General features: G+C 48.0%; 1 protein-coding gene across 1 annotated transcript in view; it reads right to left on the bottom strand.

Moving 5' to 3' along the window:
• Positions 1 to 16,498, bottom strand: part of CRTAP (cartilage associated protein) — a 53,088-nt gene extending 36,590 nt beyond the window's left edge. The window contains exons 1-2 of the mRNA XM_033930373.1: positions 15,946 to 16,498; positions 632 to 781 (exon numbers count right to left, since the gene is read on the bottom strand). Coding sequence (XP_033786264.1) covers positions 632 to 781; positions 15,946 to 16,464 — 669 coding nt within the window. The 5' untranslated portion in view covers positions 16,465 to 16,498. The remainder of the gene's footprint in view (positions 1 to 631; positions 782 to 15,945) is intronic.
• Positions 16,499 to 17,856: the final 1,358 nt, after the last annotated feature.

Genomic DNA, 17,856 nt, shown 5'->3' with positions numbered 1-17,856 from the left:
GGGAAACAGTCAGCTATCTCAACTGAATATTAGCGACTTATACTTGACCAGCAATAACATGAGATAGCTGCCAATTTTAAAGTGTTGACCAGCCAACTTTAGCAGCCAAAATTGGGCCACGCATAAAGCAGGCCTATATTTGGCCGCTATAATTTAAGTCAGCCAGCACTTAAAATTGATTTAGCCAGCTAAGTTTGAACCGGCCAAAGATAGACCAGATATTCAATGCTGGTCACAGGACACTCTCCTTACAACTTGGAGGCCTATGCTCTTTAGAAGAATACATATGTATATAAATTATTATGTTTTGTTATATAACTTTGATTTTATTCCGATTGTTTTACTTTATAGTTTTTACCCTTGAAGCAGCCTGAGGGCGAAACGTGGCCACATTGGGTCTTCATCTTGGACTGATCTTCTCCATTAGTTGTGTGATGTTTAATGTATTATGCAAATCCGTTTAATTTGATTATAATATATGTTTGTGAACTGTTTAGAATTTTATATGAGCAGTATTTGAGTCAATAAATAAATAAAGTACATCCTTGTACAGCAGACATTTAGGTGTGAGCGGTCTGGGAATGCCATCAGATCCATGAAGTCTCCCATCATAATTCCCCAAACCATTCACCTCATATGACTTAGTCTCCAAATCTTTGGCATAGTCTTCGGCATCAGGCAGGGTCTTGTAATAGGCCATGTTCCGTTGCATCATTTCATCGTCAGGATGCTTCAGCAAGAAAGTGTGAGCGGCTGCAATGGCTTTTGGAAAATTGCCAAACTATAAAGAAAAAAAAACACACACCACACTCAGTCTTTAGAACCGCTAAAAATAAATAATAATGTAATAACACAACAGGATTCTGCAGTTACAGGATGCTTATTCAACAGCTTTTCCATAATGCCAGCATTACATGGTTAGACACAGAAACACGCCTTTTCTTCTCTCCATAGCACTAAAAAACATTCTCTCGCATTGGAAGTCATCTAAACTTCTTTCAACACATCTCTGGTAGCAGTCTTGCAACACTATAAATATAAATCAGTTATTGCTAAAAAATTTGGTACTACCATCTCCTTTAACAGAAATTGGTCTCATTTGCAAACATATCTGCAATCTCTTCCTAGTCACGTAACATGATTTTCTCACAGTGTATAATAACTTTCTCTTGTTTCCCTTTAAATACATGCTGTATAGTGAATTTTATGCATTGCTCTTCCTGGAATCTCACTGACTTCTCATTTTCTTACGGTTATTACCAGGGCTGTGGAGTGAGAGCTGGAGACAATTTTGGGTACCTGGAGTTGGAGTCGTGGATACCAGAAACTGAGGAGTCAGAGTCGAAGGATTTATTTACTGACTCCACAGCCCTGATTTCAATTCATATAGATAAAATCAGGGCTGTGGAGTCAGAGACAATTTTGGGTACCTGGAGTCGGAGTCATGGGTACCAGAAACTGAGGAGTCGGAGTCAGAATCGAAGGATTTAACTACCAACTCCACAGCCCCGGTTATTACTGTTTTATTGTACTTTTCTGAAAACTCAAAATATCTTGGGGGGGAAAAAAAAAGAAACAAACCTTTTCTTATACTGGAGAAACAAGTCTTCAACTGATGAACAAAAAGGGTTCATAGACAAAATCGCGCGAGACAACTGAGTGCAAGGTTGATGGCGCGCCAAAGAAAAGCACTATTTTAAAGGGTTCCGATGGGGGGTGTTGGTGGGGAACCCCCCTATTTTACTTAACAGACATTGCGCTGGCGTTGTGGGGGGTTTGGGGGGTTGTAACCCCCCTCATTATACTTGAAACCAAACTTTTTGCCTGTTTTTTAGGGAAAAAGTTCAGTTTTAAGTATAATGTGGGGGGTTACAACCCCCCAAACCCCCCACAACACCAGCGCAATGTCTGTTAAGTAAAGTGGAGGGGTTCCCCCCCACACCCCCTATCGGAGCCCTTTAAAATAGTGCTTTTCTTCGGCGCGCCATCAACCTTGCGCTCAGTTGTCTGCGCTCAGTTGTCGGCGCGCCGTTGTCTCACGCGATTTAATCCCGTCACCACAAAAAGTCCTTTTTTAAAAAAAAAAGCAGAGCTGAAATCGCAGCTGACTCTGCAATTAGTGCATTAATTATTAATCGAGATTTTAAAAAAATGATTCATGTTGCAGCATCTCCTGCCTACTCCAAACATCTCTTCTGTTCTCTTCCACTCCCATCCTCCAGCATCTTTCCCCCACCTACAATTCATCATAACATAATAGCAAATTTTTTCTTACATTTACCCATTGTTTTGTTTATATACCTAATGGGAATAATTATTTAGTGGTAAATCCTGGTTTATCCTACATGCCTGTCTCTTTGTAGGGGAAATATTGCACTTTGCATGATTAAACAGGTAGAGAAATCAAAGCAAAACATTAAGGGGTCTTTTTATCAAGCTGCGGTAGGGGTTTAACGTGCGTAATACCGCGCATTAAACCGCCTGCTGCGCTAGCCGCTAACGCCTGCATTGAGCAGGCGTTAGGTTTTTTAGCCGGCCGCGGGGGTTAGCGTGTGATGAAATGTCCGACGCGCTAACCCTGATAGCACGGCTTGATAAAAGGACCCCTAACTCAATTAAAGGAACCCTAAATCAATTAAAACCGTTCTATTTGACAAATTCATCACCTAAAAAGATGTCCTTCACTCACTATGATATTTCCCCTTTGCAAACCTGATGTAATTTCTCATGCAACTCCTATTTCTTATGTAACATTTCTCTTCTTGCATTCTGTAATTCGCTGATTGTCCAGCCTTCTTTCAATGTGAACCGCCTAGAAGTCATTTGACTATGGCGGTACAGAAAAATAAAGTTGTTATTTGTTGTTGTTATTAGACTGCATAGCCGCGAGTTCAGTGCGGTTAACAAAAGATTATGCTATGAGAAAATACCAGAATAATATAATATACAGAAATCTAATTGATCAGAAATTTAGAAAAAAGAAAAGTGTTTAACAGTTTTCTAAGATGTTCATAAGTCTTGGATTTAATTAATAATGGACGAAAATCTTTGTCATAATTAAGCTGCTTGGTAGGAAAGACAATACCCATGATGTTTCTTACTTTTACAGTCGTTGGCTGAAGGGAACGTAAACAGGGCATGAGATTTTCTACTATTCTTATATGCCACAATAAGAAATCTGTCGGCAAGATATAATGGGGCAACACACCCCTTCCCTACACTGGTCCTCCTTGAAGGTAGTCTTCAGCAGTGGCATTAGCATTACACCTATGCAGCCTGGTTCAAAGTCAAACTTCTCTTTCTGACCAATCCTACCCATGCAGAAACAGAAAGTGATAGGGGAGAGTGTGGCACAGTGGTTAAAGCTACAGCCTCGGCACCTTGGGGTTGTGGGTTCAAGCCCACGCTGCTCCTCCTGACCCTGAGCAAATCAGTTAAAAGCCCCATTGCCCCAGTACATTAGATAGATTGTGAGCCTGCTGGGACAGACAGGAAAAAATGCTCGAATACCTGAATAAACTCATATAAACCATTCTGAGCTCTCCTGGGAGAACGGTATAGAAAATTGAATGAATAAATAAATATCAGAAGGGCAGGATGATCTAGAAGCAGGGACGAAGTGTGAGATAGTAAAATTTGCGGACGACACCAAACTTTTCCAAGTTTCCAAGTTTATTAACATTTGATTGATCGCTTATTACAAACTAAGCGATGAACAATTTATTTAAAATAAATAGAATTTTAGAAGTACTACAATAAGTTGGGTTCTAATACAAACAAACAAAACAGACTGACATGATACATAAGGGAGGAAAGAAAACGGGAGGGAATGGTTACAATATTTAATCTTTTTCATAATCTAAAGAAGAAGAAGAGTGGGCAGGAAAAAAACATGCGGAAAGGGAATGTGAAAAAAGATTAAAAATTAATTTTAAAAATAGAAAATTAAATATAATGCGTTTTTAAATGTTAAAAGCGTCTTTAAATAAAAAAGTTTTTAAAATGGTTTTGAATTTATTAAGATCTTTAACTTCTCTTATATATAGTGGTAAATTATTCCAAATTTGGGGGGCCATTACAGAAAATATGTCTAATCGTCTGGTGCCAATTATCTTCAAGGATGGAATCATTAATTGTCCTTGCGATGAAGAGCGGAGGGATCGTATTGCATTGTAGGGAATAAGTAACCTATCTATGAATTGTGGTTCATGCGTAGTTAATGTTTTAAATACTAATAGGGAAATTTTATAAATTATACGTTGGTTGATAGGCAACCAGTGTGAATCAATAAGGAAAGGAGAGACATGATCAAATTTTTTTCCGTTGTGAATAATTTTAACTGCGGTGTTTTGTATTATTTGTAGTCGTTTCTTTTCCTTTTGGGTAATATTCAGCAATAGTGAATTACAATAGTCGAGCTCGAACTAAAGAAGACTGCGAAGAATTGCAAAGGGACTTGAACAAACTAGGGGAATGGGCGACGAGATGGCAAATGAAGTTCAACGTTGAAAAATGCAAAGTATTATATGTGGGAAACAGAATCCCGAGGTACAACTATACGATGGAAGGGATGTTATTGAATGAGAGTACCCAAGAAAGGGACTTGGGGGTAATGGTGGACATGACAATGAAGCCAGCGGCCGCTAAGAAGGCAAATGGAATGCTAGGCATAATCAAGAAGGGTATTACAACCAGAACGAAAGAAGTTATCCTGCCGCTGTATCGGGCAATGGTGCATCCACATCTGGAGTACTGCGTCCAATATTGGTCGCCGTACCTTAAGAAGGATATGGCGATACTCGAGAGGGTTCAAAGGAGAGCAACACGTCTGATAAAAGGTTTGGAAAACCTTTCATACGCTGAGAGATTGGAAAAACTGGGACTCTTTTCCCTTGAGAAGAGGAGACTTAGAGGGGATATGATAGAGACTTACAGGATCATGAAGGGCATAGAGAGAGACAGATTCTTCAAACTTTCGAATAATAAAAGAACAAGAGGGCATTTGGAAAAGTTGAAAGGGGACAGATTCAGAACGAATGCTAGGAAGTTCTTCTTTACCCAACGTGTGGTGGACACCTGGAATGCGCTTCCAGAGGGCGTAATAGGGCAGAGTACAGTACTGGGGTTCAAGAAAGGATTGGACAATTTCCTGCTGGAAAAGGGGATAGAGGGGTATAGATAGAGGATTACTGCACAGGTCCTGGACCTGTTGGGCCACCGCGTGAGCGGACTGCTGGGCACGATGGACCTCAGGTCTGACCCAGCAGAGGCATTGCTTATGTTCTTTGGAGTAGGCAATGTATATGCAACACTGCCACTGCTGTGGACCTACTGTGCAGAAAGAAGACAACCTTTAAGGTAGACTGGTGAGGATGCTTTTGGACAATAACTGTCTTTTTAAGGACTAAAACAAGGCTTTGTAGTTTTTACCATCACCTATTGGTTTTTCCTTTTTTGTGCTCTTTTCTCCAAAGATTCTAGTTCTTGCCATCTTTTCCCCCATTTGTTTGAAGTAAGTCTATATGTTATGTCATTTGTTCTACTAATATACCCTGGTATTGTTTAGTATCTCTAATCTTTAATTTGTTTGATGGCATTTTTTATTGTACACCGCCTAGAAATTTGATTAAGCGGTATAAAAAGTTTTAAATAAACTGGAACTGTAGAGTCCGAGTCATGAACAGAACTGGAGGGGGCCACCAGTGGAAGTTATAGCAGTGACCTCCAGCAGCCAGGAGAATATCTTGGTCCAGCTCACCACCAACTTTGTATAGTTGCTCAGGGGAGGGAAGGAGAGGTGCCTGTTTTAAGATTATACATTTGGTAAGCAGGCTGGCTACAATCGAGACCCTCTAGAGGTTCTCTTTTCTAAGACAGGATGAAAGCCCATGAAACCATGGCTACAGATTGGAAGGAATTGCACCCAAGTGCAGCTCTCCAGTTTATGCCTACGATTTCCCCCAGGACAGCTCTCACACGTCCTGAGACAAAACCAAGGACTCTGAGGAGAGTTGATGCTCTAGATCAGTGTTCTTCAACCTTTTTACACCTATGGACCGGCGGGAAAAAAAAAATTATTTTGTGGACCAGCAAATTACTAGGACTGAAATTTAAAAACCCCGTTTCTGCCCCGTCTCCGCGAGCTCGGTCCTCGCAAACCATCTGCACAAGCCTCAGTTATGATTTTATATTGAATGTATTTTATTAAAGTATAAAAAGAAACAATATTCTGTACAATTGTCATTTTATAAACACAAATACAGAGCAAGGATCAACAAAACCCGTCTCCCCTCTCCTTCACATATATCCCCTCTATCAAGAAAATGGAATAAGCCAAATTATTACAGAATGCTACATAGAAATATCATGCTAACAGAATACCGCTGTCACACATAGCAGGAATAGGGTTTGGGGAGTGCAACTAGGGCAACTGCTCCCCTGGTCAGAGAGAGCCCTAAGCCACTGCCTGGACTTTGCAGTCCCCAGTTATGTCTAACACCAGCTCTAGCAGGATATATATTTCAAATCTGATATACAGTGGTACCTTGGATTACGAGCATAATCCATTTCAGGAGCATGCTCATAATCCAAAATGCTCATTTATCAAAGCAAAGTTCCCCATAGAAAATAGTGGCAACAGCAACGATTCGTTCCAGAACCCAGGGTCTGTACATATCGGGTGCCGGGTGCTGCAGCGCCGTCTCCTCCGTCCGCCTCCTCTGTCTGTCATCCGAAGAACCCCACAGTGCCGCTTCAGAGGGATGCCTCCTCCATTCGCCGTCCAGCTCTCCATGTCGGATGCCCCTCGCATGCTGGAGAGCCCCCACCCGAGCCCATGCAGCCGAGCGCCGCCCCACCCGCACGCCACGCACAATACCTATGATTGATGCTATGCACATCACACTCAACGCGCAGGCTGGACGGCACCCAGCCGCGCAGACCCAGACAGAGGTCCTCCAACCTGCAGAAGGCACCTGATGTGGAAGGCTGGCCGGAAGACGGAAGAGGAATCCCCCGAAGCGGCGCTTCCTGGGCGGTAAGTGCTCGTTTATCAGGGCAGTGCTCGGTTTGCGAGTCAAAAGTTTGCTGAGTGTTTTGCTCGTCTTGCAAAACACTCGCAAACCGGGTTACTCACAAAAGGAAGTTCCACTGTATTCTAATCACAAAATAGAAATAAAATTATTTGTTTCTACCTTTTGTTGTCTCTGGTTTCTGCTTTCATCTTCTTTTCACTCTCTTCTCTTCCTTCCTTCCTTCTGCCGTGTCTGTCTCTTCAATCCAACATCTGCCCCTTCCATCTACTGTCTGACCTCTCTCCCTTCCATATGGTATTTGTCTTCTTTCTATGCCCCTCTCCCCTTTCCATCCAACCTATGCCCCCTGGAAGGGGGACATGGTGGTACTTGAGAGAGTCCAAAGGAGAGCAACAAAACTGGTAAAAGGGTTGGAACACTGCCCATACGCCGAGAGGTTGGATAGGCTGGGGCTCTTCTCTCTGGAAAAAAGGAGGCTCAGGGGAGATATGATAGAGACCTTCAAGATCATGAGGGGCATAGAGAGGGTGGATAGGGACAGATTCTTCAGACTGAAGGGGACAACAAGTACGAGGGGGCATTCGGAGAAACTGAAGGGAGACAAGTTCAAAACAAATGCAAGGAAGTTTTTTTTTCACCCAAAGGGTCGTGGACACTTGGAATGCACTACCGGAGGAAGTGATCAGGCAGAGTACGGTACAGGGATTCAAACAGGGATTGGACGGATTCCTGAGGGATAAAGGGATCGTGGGATACTGAGAGAGGTGCTGGGATGTAACACAGGTATAGAAAGCTAACCAGGTAATAAGTATAGAAACCCAACAGGTCGTGCATGTGCAAGACCGGAGGGTTAGGACTACGATGGGAAGATAGGACTTCAATGAGAAACCAAGGTGGCAAGGGAGCCCCTTCTGGTGATTCAGACAGGTCGTGACCTGTTTGGGCCGCCGCGGGAGCGGACTGCCGGGCAGGATGGACCTATGGTCTGACTGGCGGAGGCACTGCTTATGTTCTTATGTTCTCTCTCCTTTTTACATGGTTCATTCCAGCTTCACGGCTTTCTTCATTTTTATCTCTCCTATACCAGATCTAGCATCTTTGTCCCTCTCTATTTCTCTGCTGACCCCCCTTCCCATCTCATTCGTCTCTCCCCTTCCCCTCCTCTAATCTCTCTGCCAGCTGTTTCCTTCCTTTTTTCTTCTCCCTTCCCTCCTCCCCCTGTCCAGCACTAACTCTCTTCCCTTCCCTTTCCCGCCTCCCCTCTTAGCAGCATCTCTCCTTCTCCTTCCCTCCAGGTCCAGTAGCAGCTGTCCCTTTTTTCCCCTTGCCCAGCAGCTTCCCAGACTCCTTTCCCTCCTCCCCTCTCAGCAGAACTATCCTTCTCCCTCCCTCCAGGTCCAGTAGTAGCTGTCCCCCTGTTTTTTTTACCCATGCCCAGCAGCTTCCCAGCCTGTAATAGTGGCTTTCTCCCCTCCCAGCAGTTCTACTTACTTCCCAGCACAGTGATTCAGGAAGGCAGCCTCGGTCCTTTGTTGGGTCGCAACGCCTCTGAGGAAAGAGGAAGTTGCATCATCAGAGGCGGCCGCGACTCAGCAAAAGCCCCAAGGCTGCCTTCCTGAATCGCTGCGCTGGTAAGTACTAGGGAAGCAGGAGAGCAGCAGGGAGAGGACAGGCGAAGTCGGGCAGAGCCAAGGCAGAGTTGGGCGGAGGCGGGCAGGCAGGCGATCCAGCGGGGGTAGCGGCGAGAGTAAGCTCCGCCCACCCCACCGCGTCAGAGGCAGCGTCAGCGCCCGGGCTCCCCCTTAAAAGGGGCGAGCCGAGCGCGACTGCTCTGACTAGGGAAGCAGGAGAGCAGCAGGGAGAGGACAGGCGAAGTCGGGCAGAGCCAAGGCAGAGTCGGGCAGGCAGGCGATCCAGCGGGGGTAGCGGCGAGAGTAAGCTCCGCCCACCCCACCGCGTCAGAGGCAGCGTCAGCGCTCGGGCTCCCCCTTAAAAGGGGCGAGCCGAGCGCGACTGCTCTCTGACTAGGGAAGCAGGAGAGCAGCAGGGAGAGGACAGGCGAAGTCGGGCAGAGCCAAGGCAGAGTCGGGCGGAGGCGGGCAGGCAGGCGATCCAGCGGGGGTAGCGGCGAGAGTAAGCTCCGCCCACCCCACCGCATCAGAGGCAGCGTCAGCGCCCGGGCTCCCCCTTGAAAGGGGGCGAGCCAACGGCGCGCGGCCATTCGGCGCGCGGCAAAGGCGCTCGCCTTAGCGAGCGCGCCTTTGCGAAGGAGCCTTGCGAGGGAGACAGAAACACCAAGTAATCACTTTCTTTTCTCTTTTCTCTCTGCAGGAGCACATCAGCACTTTACGAGAGCGATGGAGGACCCAGGATCCCAGAGGTACTTTCCGGTATACTGCACAGAGTGCAATATGTACGACTACCTCCCTTTGGGAAGGCGGGAGTACATATGCAGTCGGTGTCAGGAACTGGAAAGCCTGAGGATGGAGGTCGGCAGATTGAGGGTCAGGGTCCAGGAACTGGAGGGACTGCGCACCACAGAGGAGACAAGCTGGTCAACCCAGAACACAGACGGAGCAGGCCCCATTGTGGACCAGGTGAGGGACCTCGAGAGATTCATCGAGGAGGCCTATAGGAAGGTGGAGGAACGGGACCAGCAGCTGCACAGACGGATGTCGGCAGACGAGACCCAGGATCTACAAGGCGACACCGGGGAAGGACCTAGCGGAGGAACCACGCAAGAGGAGGAGACCGCGACTCACCAGGACCCCGAGGGAGAGACACCACACTACACCGAGGACACGGACCTGAGGCAGAGGAGGTTGCTGAGGAAAGGGAAGTCTGCTATTGTGGTGGGAGACTCGATCTTGAGAGAGGTAGACAGTCACGTAGCTGGAGGAAGGGAGGACCGGCTAGTGACTTGTCTCCCAGGGGCCAAGACACGAGACATCACTGATAGGATCGAGAGGATCCTGGACGGAGAAGAGACAGAGGAGACTGCGGTAATAATCCACGTCGGAACGAATGATGTGAGCCGGAGGAACTTCAGCATGGCCACACTGACTGACCAGTTCAGGGTCCTGGGACGAAAACTGAAGCGGAGCACACGGAGGATAGCATTCTCGGAGATCCTGCCTGTACCGAGAGCAGATGCAAAGAGGCAGGCAGACCTCCAGGCTGTGAATGCATGGTTGAGGAGATGGTGCCAGGAGGAGGGCTTCCACTTTGTGAGGAACTGGACGTCCTTCTGGGGAAAGAGCAAGCTCTACCGGCGGGACGGCCTGCACCTGAGCACAGCGGGAACTAGACTACTGGCAGCCAATGTGAGGAAGGAGATCGAGAGAGCTTTAAACTGAGGAGAGGGGGAAAGCCGACAGCTGATCTGATGTTGACGCTTCGGACAACAGTATCCAGAACAGATGCTGAACGGGCTGACTGCAGGGAGGAAGCAGAGGGACCGGAAGATCTTATGATCAGACAGCAAGGGAAACATCAGGTAAAGGGAGCTTGCTGGGAGAAGACTAAGGGGCATGGAGACACAGGGGGACTGGGTGGCACGAGGGCGAAAGCTGAGGGCAATATAGAGGTACCACAAGGCGAGGGGGATCAAACAGAGGCTCAAGGGATGATAGCCCAGGAGGGGGCCGGTAGGGCTAGAAAACCCAGAGGAAAAGCGGGGAAGTGGGGTGGCGGGAATGTGGGGAAGCTGAAAGCTAAGAGGGTTAAGGCTGAGGGCAAAGCAGAAGCACAGGGAACGGGAGAACTGCCCGAAATCCAAGGGCAGGTGGCCCAGGTAAATGCAGAGGTGGAAGGAAAACGACGGGACCTGCGGTGCTTATACGCAAATGCAAGAAGCCTCATGGCCAAGATGGGTGAACTAGAAGTCGTGGCCAAGGGGGAGGACCTGGATATAATTGAAATTGCAGAAACCTGGTGGACAGAGGAAAATCAATGGGATGTGGCGCTGCCGGGGTACAAGCTCTACAGGAGGGACAGGACCCACAAGAAGGGGGGAGGCATAGCACTATATATAAAGGACTCTATCCACTCGGTCGGGATGGATATGGCAACGAAGGCAGAGGGGCTGGAATCGCTATGGGTCAAATTACCGGGAAACAAGGGTGCGGGCATAAAACTGGGGCTGTACTATCGACCACCTGGTGCGCCAGAAGGAGTCGGACACGACTTGGAAGCGGAACTGAGACAGGAATGCAGGACTGGAAGTGTAACAGTGATGGGGAACTTCAACTACACGGGAATAGACTGGAGTACGGGTCACTCCAACTGCACTAGGGAAACAGGATTTGTAGAAGCTGTGAAGGACTGCTTCATGGAGCAACTAGTCAAAGAACCGACGCAAGGGGGTGCTACTCTTGACCTCATCCTAAACGGATTAGGAGGGCCTGCAAGAGGGGTAGAAGTGGGAGCAACAGTGATCACAACGCGATCAGATTCACATTAGAAAAGGGGACACCCATAGTAAGGAGGACCGCAACAACTGCGCTCAACTTCAAGAAAGGGAGCTATGTTGCTATGAGGGAAATGGTGGGGAGGAAGCTCAGAAACATCTTTAGGATGGAGACTGTGGGAAGCGCCTGGACCCTATTCAGGGACACCCTGCAGGAAGCACAGAGAGTATACGTCCCCAGTTTCAGGAAAGGCTGCAAGAACAAGCGATCAAAGGACCCGGTTTGGATGTCAACAGAAGTAAAGAGGGCAATAAATGACAAAAAAGTATCCTTCCGGAGATGGAAAAAGGACCCAACGGAGGAAAATCACCAGGCGCACAGGAAATGCCAAAAGGAATGCCACCGGGAGGTTAGAAAAGCAAAGGGGGAATACGAAGAGGGGCTGGCCAGGGAGGCGAAAAACTTCAAGGCATTCTTCAGCTACGTAAAGGGGAAGCGACCAGCGAGAGAGGAGGTGGGGCCGTTGGACGATGGGGATAGGAAGGGAGTGATTAAGGAGGATAAAGAGGTAGCTGAGAGGTTGAACACGTTCTTCTTGTCGGTTTTCACGAGCGAAGACACATCTAATATACCGAACTCAGAGGAGCTCATGAGTGGGGAACAGGCCGAAAAATTGGAACACATAGAGGTAAGTAAGGAGGATGTCCTCAAACAGATAGACAGGTTAAAATGCGGCAAATCACCGGGCCCGGACGGGATCCACCCAAGGGTTCTGAAGGAACTAAGACAAGAAATAGCGGGCACAATCCAGCATGTTTGCAACCTATCCTTGAAAACTGGTGAAGTACCAGAGGACTGGAAATTGGCAAATGTCACACCTATCTTCAAGAAGGGATCGAGGGGTGACCCCGGGAACTACAGGCCGGTGAGCCTGACTTCAATTATAGGGAAGATGGTGGAAGCTATGATCAAGGACGGCATTTGCGAGCACATCGAGAGGAATGGCCTACTGAGAACAAGCCAGCACAGATTCTGTAAGGGAAGGTCGTGCCTAACGAACCTTCTGTACTTCTTTGAGGGAATAAGCAGTCGGGTGGACAATGGGGAACCCATAGACATCATTTACCTCGATTTTCAAAAGGCTTTCGACAAGGTGCCACATGAAAGGCTGCTTAGGAAGCTGTGGAACCACGGGGTGGGAGGGGATGTGCACAGATGGATCAAGCACTGGTTGTCGGGTAGACTACAGAGGGTCGGAGTAAAGGGTCAATATTCTGACTGGCGGGGAGTCACAAGCGGTGTGCCACAGGGATCGGTGCTGGGGCCGTTACTCTTCAACATATTTATCAATGACCTGGAAAAGGAGGCAAAGAGCGAGGTTATAAAATTTGCAGACGATACCAAACTGTGCGGCAGAGTTAGGACCAGGGAGGAGTATGAGGACCTACAAAGGGACCTGGACAAGCTGGAAGACTGGGCAAACAAATGGCAAATGCGCTTTAACGTGGAAAAATGCAAGGTCATGCATATAGGGAAAAAGAACCCGTTGTTTAACTACAAATTGGGGGGGGGGGGTATTGTTGGGAGACAGCAGACTTGAGAGAGACTTGGGTGTGCTGGTGGATGCATCACTGAAGCCATCTGCACAGTGCGCAGCAGCCTCGAAAAAAGCCAACAGGATGCTGGGCATCATAAAGAGGGGCATAACAACCAGAAGTCATCATGCCATTGTATCGAGCGATGGTGCGTCCACATCTGGAATACTGCGTTCAGTATTGGTCGCTGCACCTCAAGAAGGACATGGCGGTACTTGAGAGAGTCCAAAGGAGAGCAACGAAAATGGTAAGAGGGCTGTGGCTCTTCTCTCTGGAGAAAAGGAGGCTCAGGGGAGATATGATAGAGACCTTCAAGATCATGAGGGGCATAGAGAGGGTGGATAGGGACAAGTACGAGGGGGCATTCGGAGAAACTGAAGGGAGATAGGTTCAAAACAAATGCAAGGAAGTTTTTTTTCACCCAAAGGGTCGTGGACACTTGGAATGAGCTACCGGAGGAAGTGATCAGGCAGAGTACGGTACAGAGATTGGACGGATTCCTGAGGGATAAAGGGATCGTGGGATACTGAGGGAGGAGCTGGGATGTAACACAAGTATAGAAAGCTAACCAGGTAATAAGTATAGAAACCCAACCAGGTCGTGCATGTGCAAGACCGGAGGGTTAGGACTTCGATAGGAAAACAGGACTTCAATGAGAAACCAAGGTGGCAAGGGAGCCCCTTCTGGTGATTCAGATGGGTCGTGACCTGTTTGGGCCGCCGCGGGAGCGGACTGCTGGGCAGGATGGACCTATGGTCTGACCCGGCGGAGGCACTGCTTATGTTCTTATGTTCTTAAGTAAGGAGAGCTGTTGGGAGGGGAGAAAACCACTGTCGGAGGCTCCCCATGATCTCTCCGGCCTTGCACGGACTTCAGCTGTCAATCTTGCCGGCTCTGCACGGTCCGGCAGAAAATTGCAGATGTCGATCTTGCCGGTCCTGCATGGACCAGCAGGAATTTTCTGCGGACCAGCGGTTGAAGAACAGTGCTCTAGATCAGTGATCTCAAACTGAAACCCTTTGCAGGGTCACATTTTGGATTTGTAGGTACTTGGAGGGCCTCAGAAAAAAATAGTTAATGTCTTATTAAAGAAATGACAATTTTGCATGAGGTAAAACTCTTTATATAGTTCATAAATCTTTCTTTTTGGCTAAGTCTTAATAATAATATTGTAATTTATAGCTAAAGAGACATATGATCAAGAAACTGTTTTATTTTACTTTTGTGATTATGATAAACATACCAAGGGCCTCAAAATAGTACCTGGCAGGTCACATGTTGCCCCCGGGCCGTGGGTTTGAGACCACTGTTCTAGATGAAGACTTTATTTAAAAGTTCAATTTTGTAATCCACATATCCGCTACTGAGGATATCTCAACGGCGCAATTATTTGCAGGATTATGTTTATTTGGACTTGTTCATAATCCACAAGTTTTTTTCTTTAGAACCCATAGGGACCCCTTGAGGAAGACGGAAACACGGACCATGTTGTCGAAACACGGGCCATGTTGGGTCCACAGTTCCCTGAGGATTGGGTCCTTATTGTTTTATATGGATTATGAAATTGAACTTTTAAATAGTCTTCATCTTCTAGAACATTAACTCTGCGTAGTCCTTGGGTTTTTGTATTGGTTTTTTTCCATTCTTTATTTATTAATATTATAGTTTTGACAATCTCAATCAAAAACAAAAGAAAAAATATCATGAAAAGCAGAAAATCACTTAATCCAAAAAATGCAAAGTAAATTTTTTTGATTACACAATATAATTAGTCCACTATGTATTGGAGACGGAGCTACAATTTGCTGAAATTAACTTACAAATTCGATAACAAGGAAAACCAAAGGAGGCTCGACTGCCTTTGAACATTTTCTCTAAACGGATTTTAAAAGAATCAGAATTAAGCAATTAATTACTATCCTAAGATGAAATAAATTTAGATAACTGCTGTGGTTCATAGAAAACATATCTGTTCTCTTTATACACCATAACACATTTACAGGGGTACCTCAGAACAAAGGTCGTCCCCAATTGTATCACCTTAGATCTCAACATAAGAAACTGCTTTCTTCTCTTCTGGGTTAGGCGTGAAACATCTGGATACATTCATATAATATTGGACAAAAAAAGGATTATCTTTATATTTGAAGAACAATTTTAACATCCATTCCCTAAATGAATCAATAGACACTGTACTAATAAAGTAACTGGTACTTGAGTCTCAGGGCTCCTTTTACTAAGGTGCGCTAGCGTTTTTAGCACATGCACAAGATTAGCGCACACTAGCTGAAAAACTACCACCTGCTTAAAAGGAGGCGGTAGCGGCTAGCCTGCGTGGCATTTTAGTGTGCGGGGACCGCCGGGGCTTGGGTGCAGCGGGGAAGGGGGGGTCTTGCCTGGCCGGGGCCGGCCGAATCCCGGGCCTGCTCTCCTACCTCTAAGTCCCGGCCCCTCACTCCGTGCCATCTAGCGCATGCACACTCTTGCCGCCACATCCCGACAGATCAGGGAACACGCGGCAAGAGTGCGCATACGCATGTAGCTGTGATTGAGTAACAGTAGCAAAAAAAAAAAAATATTGACATTTAATTTTTAAAAGTGTGAGGGGGGTGGAGTGGAAGTCGTTTTCCTGCTCCCTACTTGGCGTCCTGCGCAAGTTCTTCCAGGTACTCCAAGTTTCATTAAAAATTTGATAAAACGCTTATAAATAATTTCTAAGTCATTTACATTAAAATAATGGTTAAAAAAAAAAATCCCAAACGAAAAACATATAGATTTTACTAAGCCCAATAGTCACTTACAAGAAATAAAGGAAAAGGGGGAAGAACTAGAATTTTGATAGAAAAGTAAACCTTAATGGTAAAACACAAAGAGGAGGGGAGAGAACAGTAGCCTTCGGGTACTCGCCTTGAAGTAGGCGTACTGCAGGTACTTGTAGGGCTCCCTGCGGCTGAACTCGTGCAGGGTGGAGCGCGCGGGCTGGCTCTGGCGGAAGGCGGGCAGCCCCTGCTTGCAGCGCTTCAGGCACTGCGCCCTCCGCAGCAGCTCGCCGAACACCCGCAGCTCGGGCTCCCCGCCCTCGTCGCCCCCCGCCGCCGCCGCCTCCGCCTCCCCGCTGCAGTTCAGGTGGCAGAAAGCCTCGCTGTCCCGCAGGAGCCGGTGCAGCCGCAGGCTCATCTCCAGGTAGCGCACGCTCTCGCCCCACCGCTCCTCCGTGTACTGGTCCAGCCCGTACTTGTAGGCCGACTCGAGGGGCATCAGCTCGTCCCGCGGGAAGCTGCGGAAGCTGTAGCGCTCGTACTGAGCCCCGGCCCCCGCCGCCAGCAGAAGCAGCAGCAGCAGCGGCATGGCTCGGCCGCGGACCCCGCTTCCCAGCCCCCAGGCTCCACGTAGCCAAAGAGACAGGAAGCCGGGCGGGCGCTTCATTCGCTTGGGAGGGCCGGCTGTGCCCGGGGGGGCGCTGCTATTGGTGGAAAGTGAGGGGCAGGGGGAGGCCGAGGAGCGCGAGACCCGTCATAGCTTTGGGGGCTGTCGCTAGCGCAACCCAAGAATGCAGAGAACGGGACGGGCCCCCTGTGGAAATCCTACACCCCCCCCTCCCTGCCTCCCCTCCCCCGTTGTGCAAGCAGACTTTCCCTGCACGGAAGCAGCAGTGCTTTTCTTTTCTGTGCTCAACATTCTGGTCAAAAAACGGGAATAAAATCTTCAAAACTTCGCTGCCTTCTGGACAACGGTCCGGTAAACGCACTCCGCTACCAAGGATCCTGTGAAGAAAACAAATAGGAAGGAAGGAGGAATAGTTGCTCAATAGCTGTTTGAGTTTTGAATGTAGGACAAGCAGGCGGCATATTCTCACATGTGGGTGACGTCATCCTCAGAGCCCTGGAACGGATTGTCCCAAGTACTAGTCACTGTAAGAACTTTAGAAAGTGCCTTCGCGCCCGATGTAGGTGCGTGCCTCCTCAGTTCAATGAGCTGTTCAGTTGGGCAATTGAACGTTAGGAATTTATGCGTATATTTTATACATACTTTGGCCCTGATTGTGCAAAGTGCTCCCGATTGTAGGCGTCCTACAGCTATCTAATCAGCCAATCGGGAGGAACGTTAAAAAAAAAAAAATGCTCCCCAGACAGGCCACCTTTATTGAAGGTGCCTCCAGAAAGCCTAGAGAGGCCCACAAGCCCACCTAAGGCTAGGCGGTAGCTTTAAGCAAATCTAGGCGGCCCTACGGGTCGCCCTAGCAGAGCGGAGAACGCTTACAATGTAGGCTAGCAGAATGCTGGCCTACATCGTAAGTAGTCGCGGCTGTTATATCTAATCACGGCAAGGATCTCCCTGCCACGATTAGGAATAGCAGCCGCAGATATGGCCACCAGTCTCTCCCTCCCCCCCAGACGATCACAGCAGGAGAGTGCCCAACCCCTCCTGCCAACAAAACCAGAGATCGCTGGCAGGAAGGTGCTCAACCTTTCCTGCCGACAAACCCCCCCCCCCCCCCCAAGATCACCGGCAGGAGGGTGCCCAACTCCTCCTGCTGGACTCGCCAGCCCCCCCAAAAGATTGCCGGTAGGAGGGTGCCCAACTCCTCCTGACAGACCCTCCAACACCTCCTAAGGTCACCGACAGGAGGGTGCCCAACCCCTCCTGCCGAACCCCCCCTCCCAACAAAACCCCCCCTTGGGTTTTCCTTCAAGTTGGCAGGACAGCTCCTCCATCTGACCAGCAGGCCCGCCCCTCCACTGCCAAACCCACAGAATCCTAGGGGCTGATTGGCCCAAGCACCTAAGGCCCCTCCTATGCCAGCGATCTTCAGGGGGT

Source organism: Geotrypetes seraphini, chromosome 2, assembly GCF_902459505.1.
Source record: "Geotrypetes seraphini chromosome 2, aGeoSer1.1, whole genome shotgun sequence".
In the NCBI taxonomy this organism is placed as follows: Eukaryota; Metazoa; Chordata; class Amphibia; order Gymnophiona; family Dermophiidae; genus Geotrypetes; species Geotrypetes seraphini.
The sequence above is the reverse complement of the archived record's forward strand: the minus strand, read 5'-3'. Positions and strand labels throughout refer to the sequence as shown.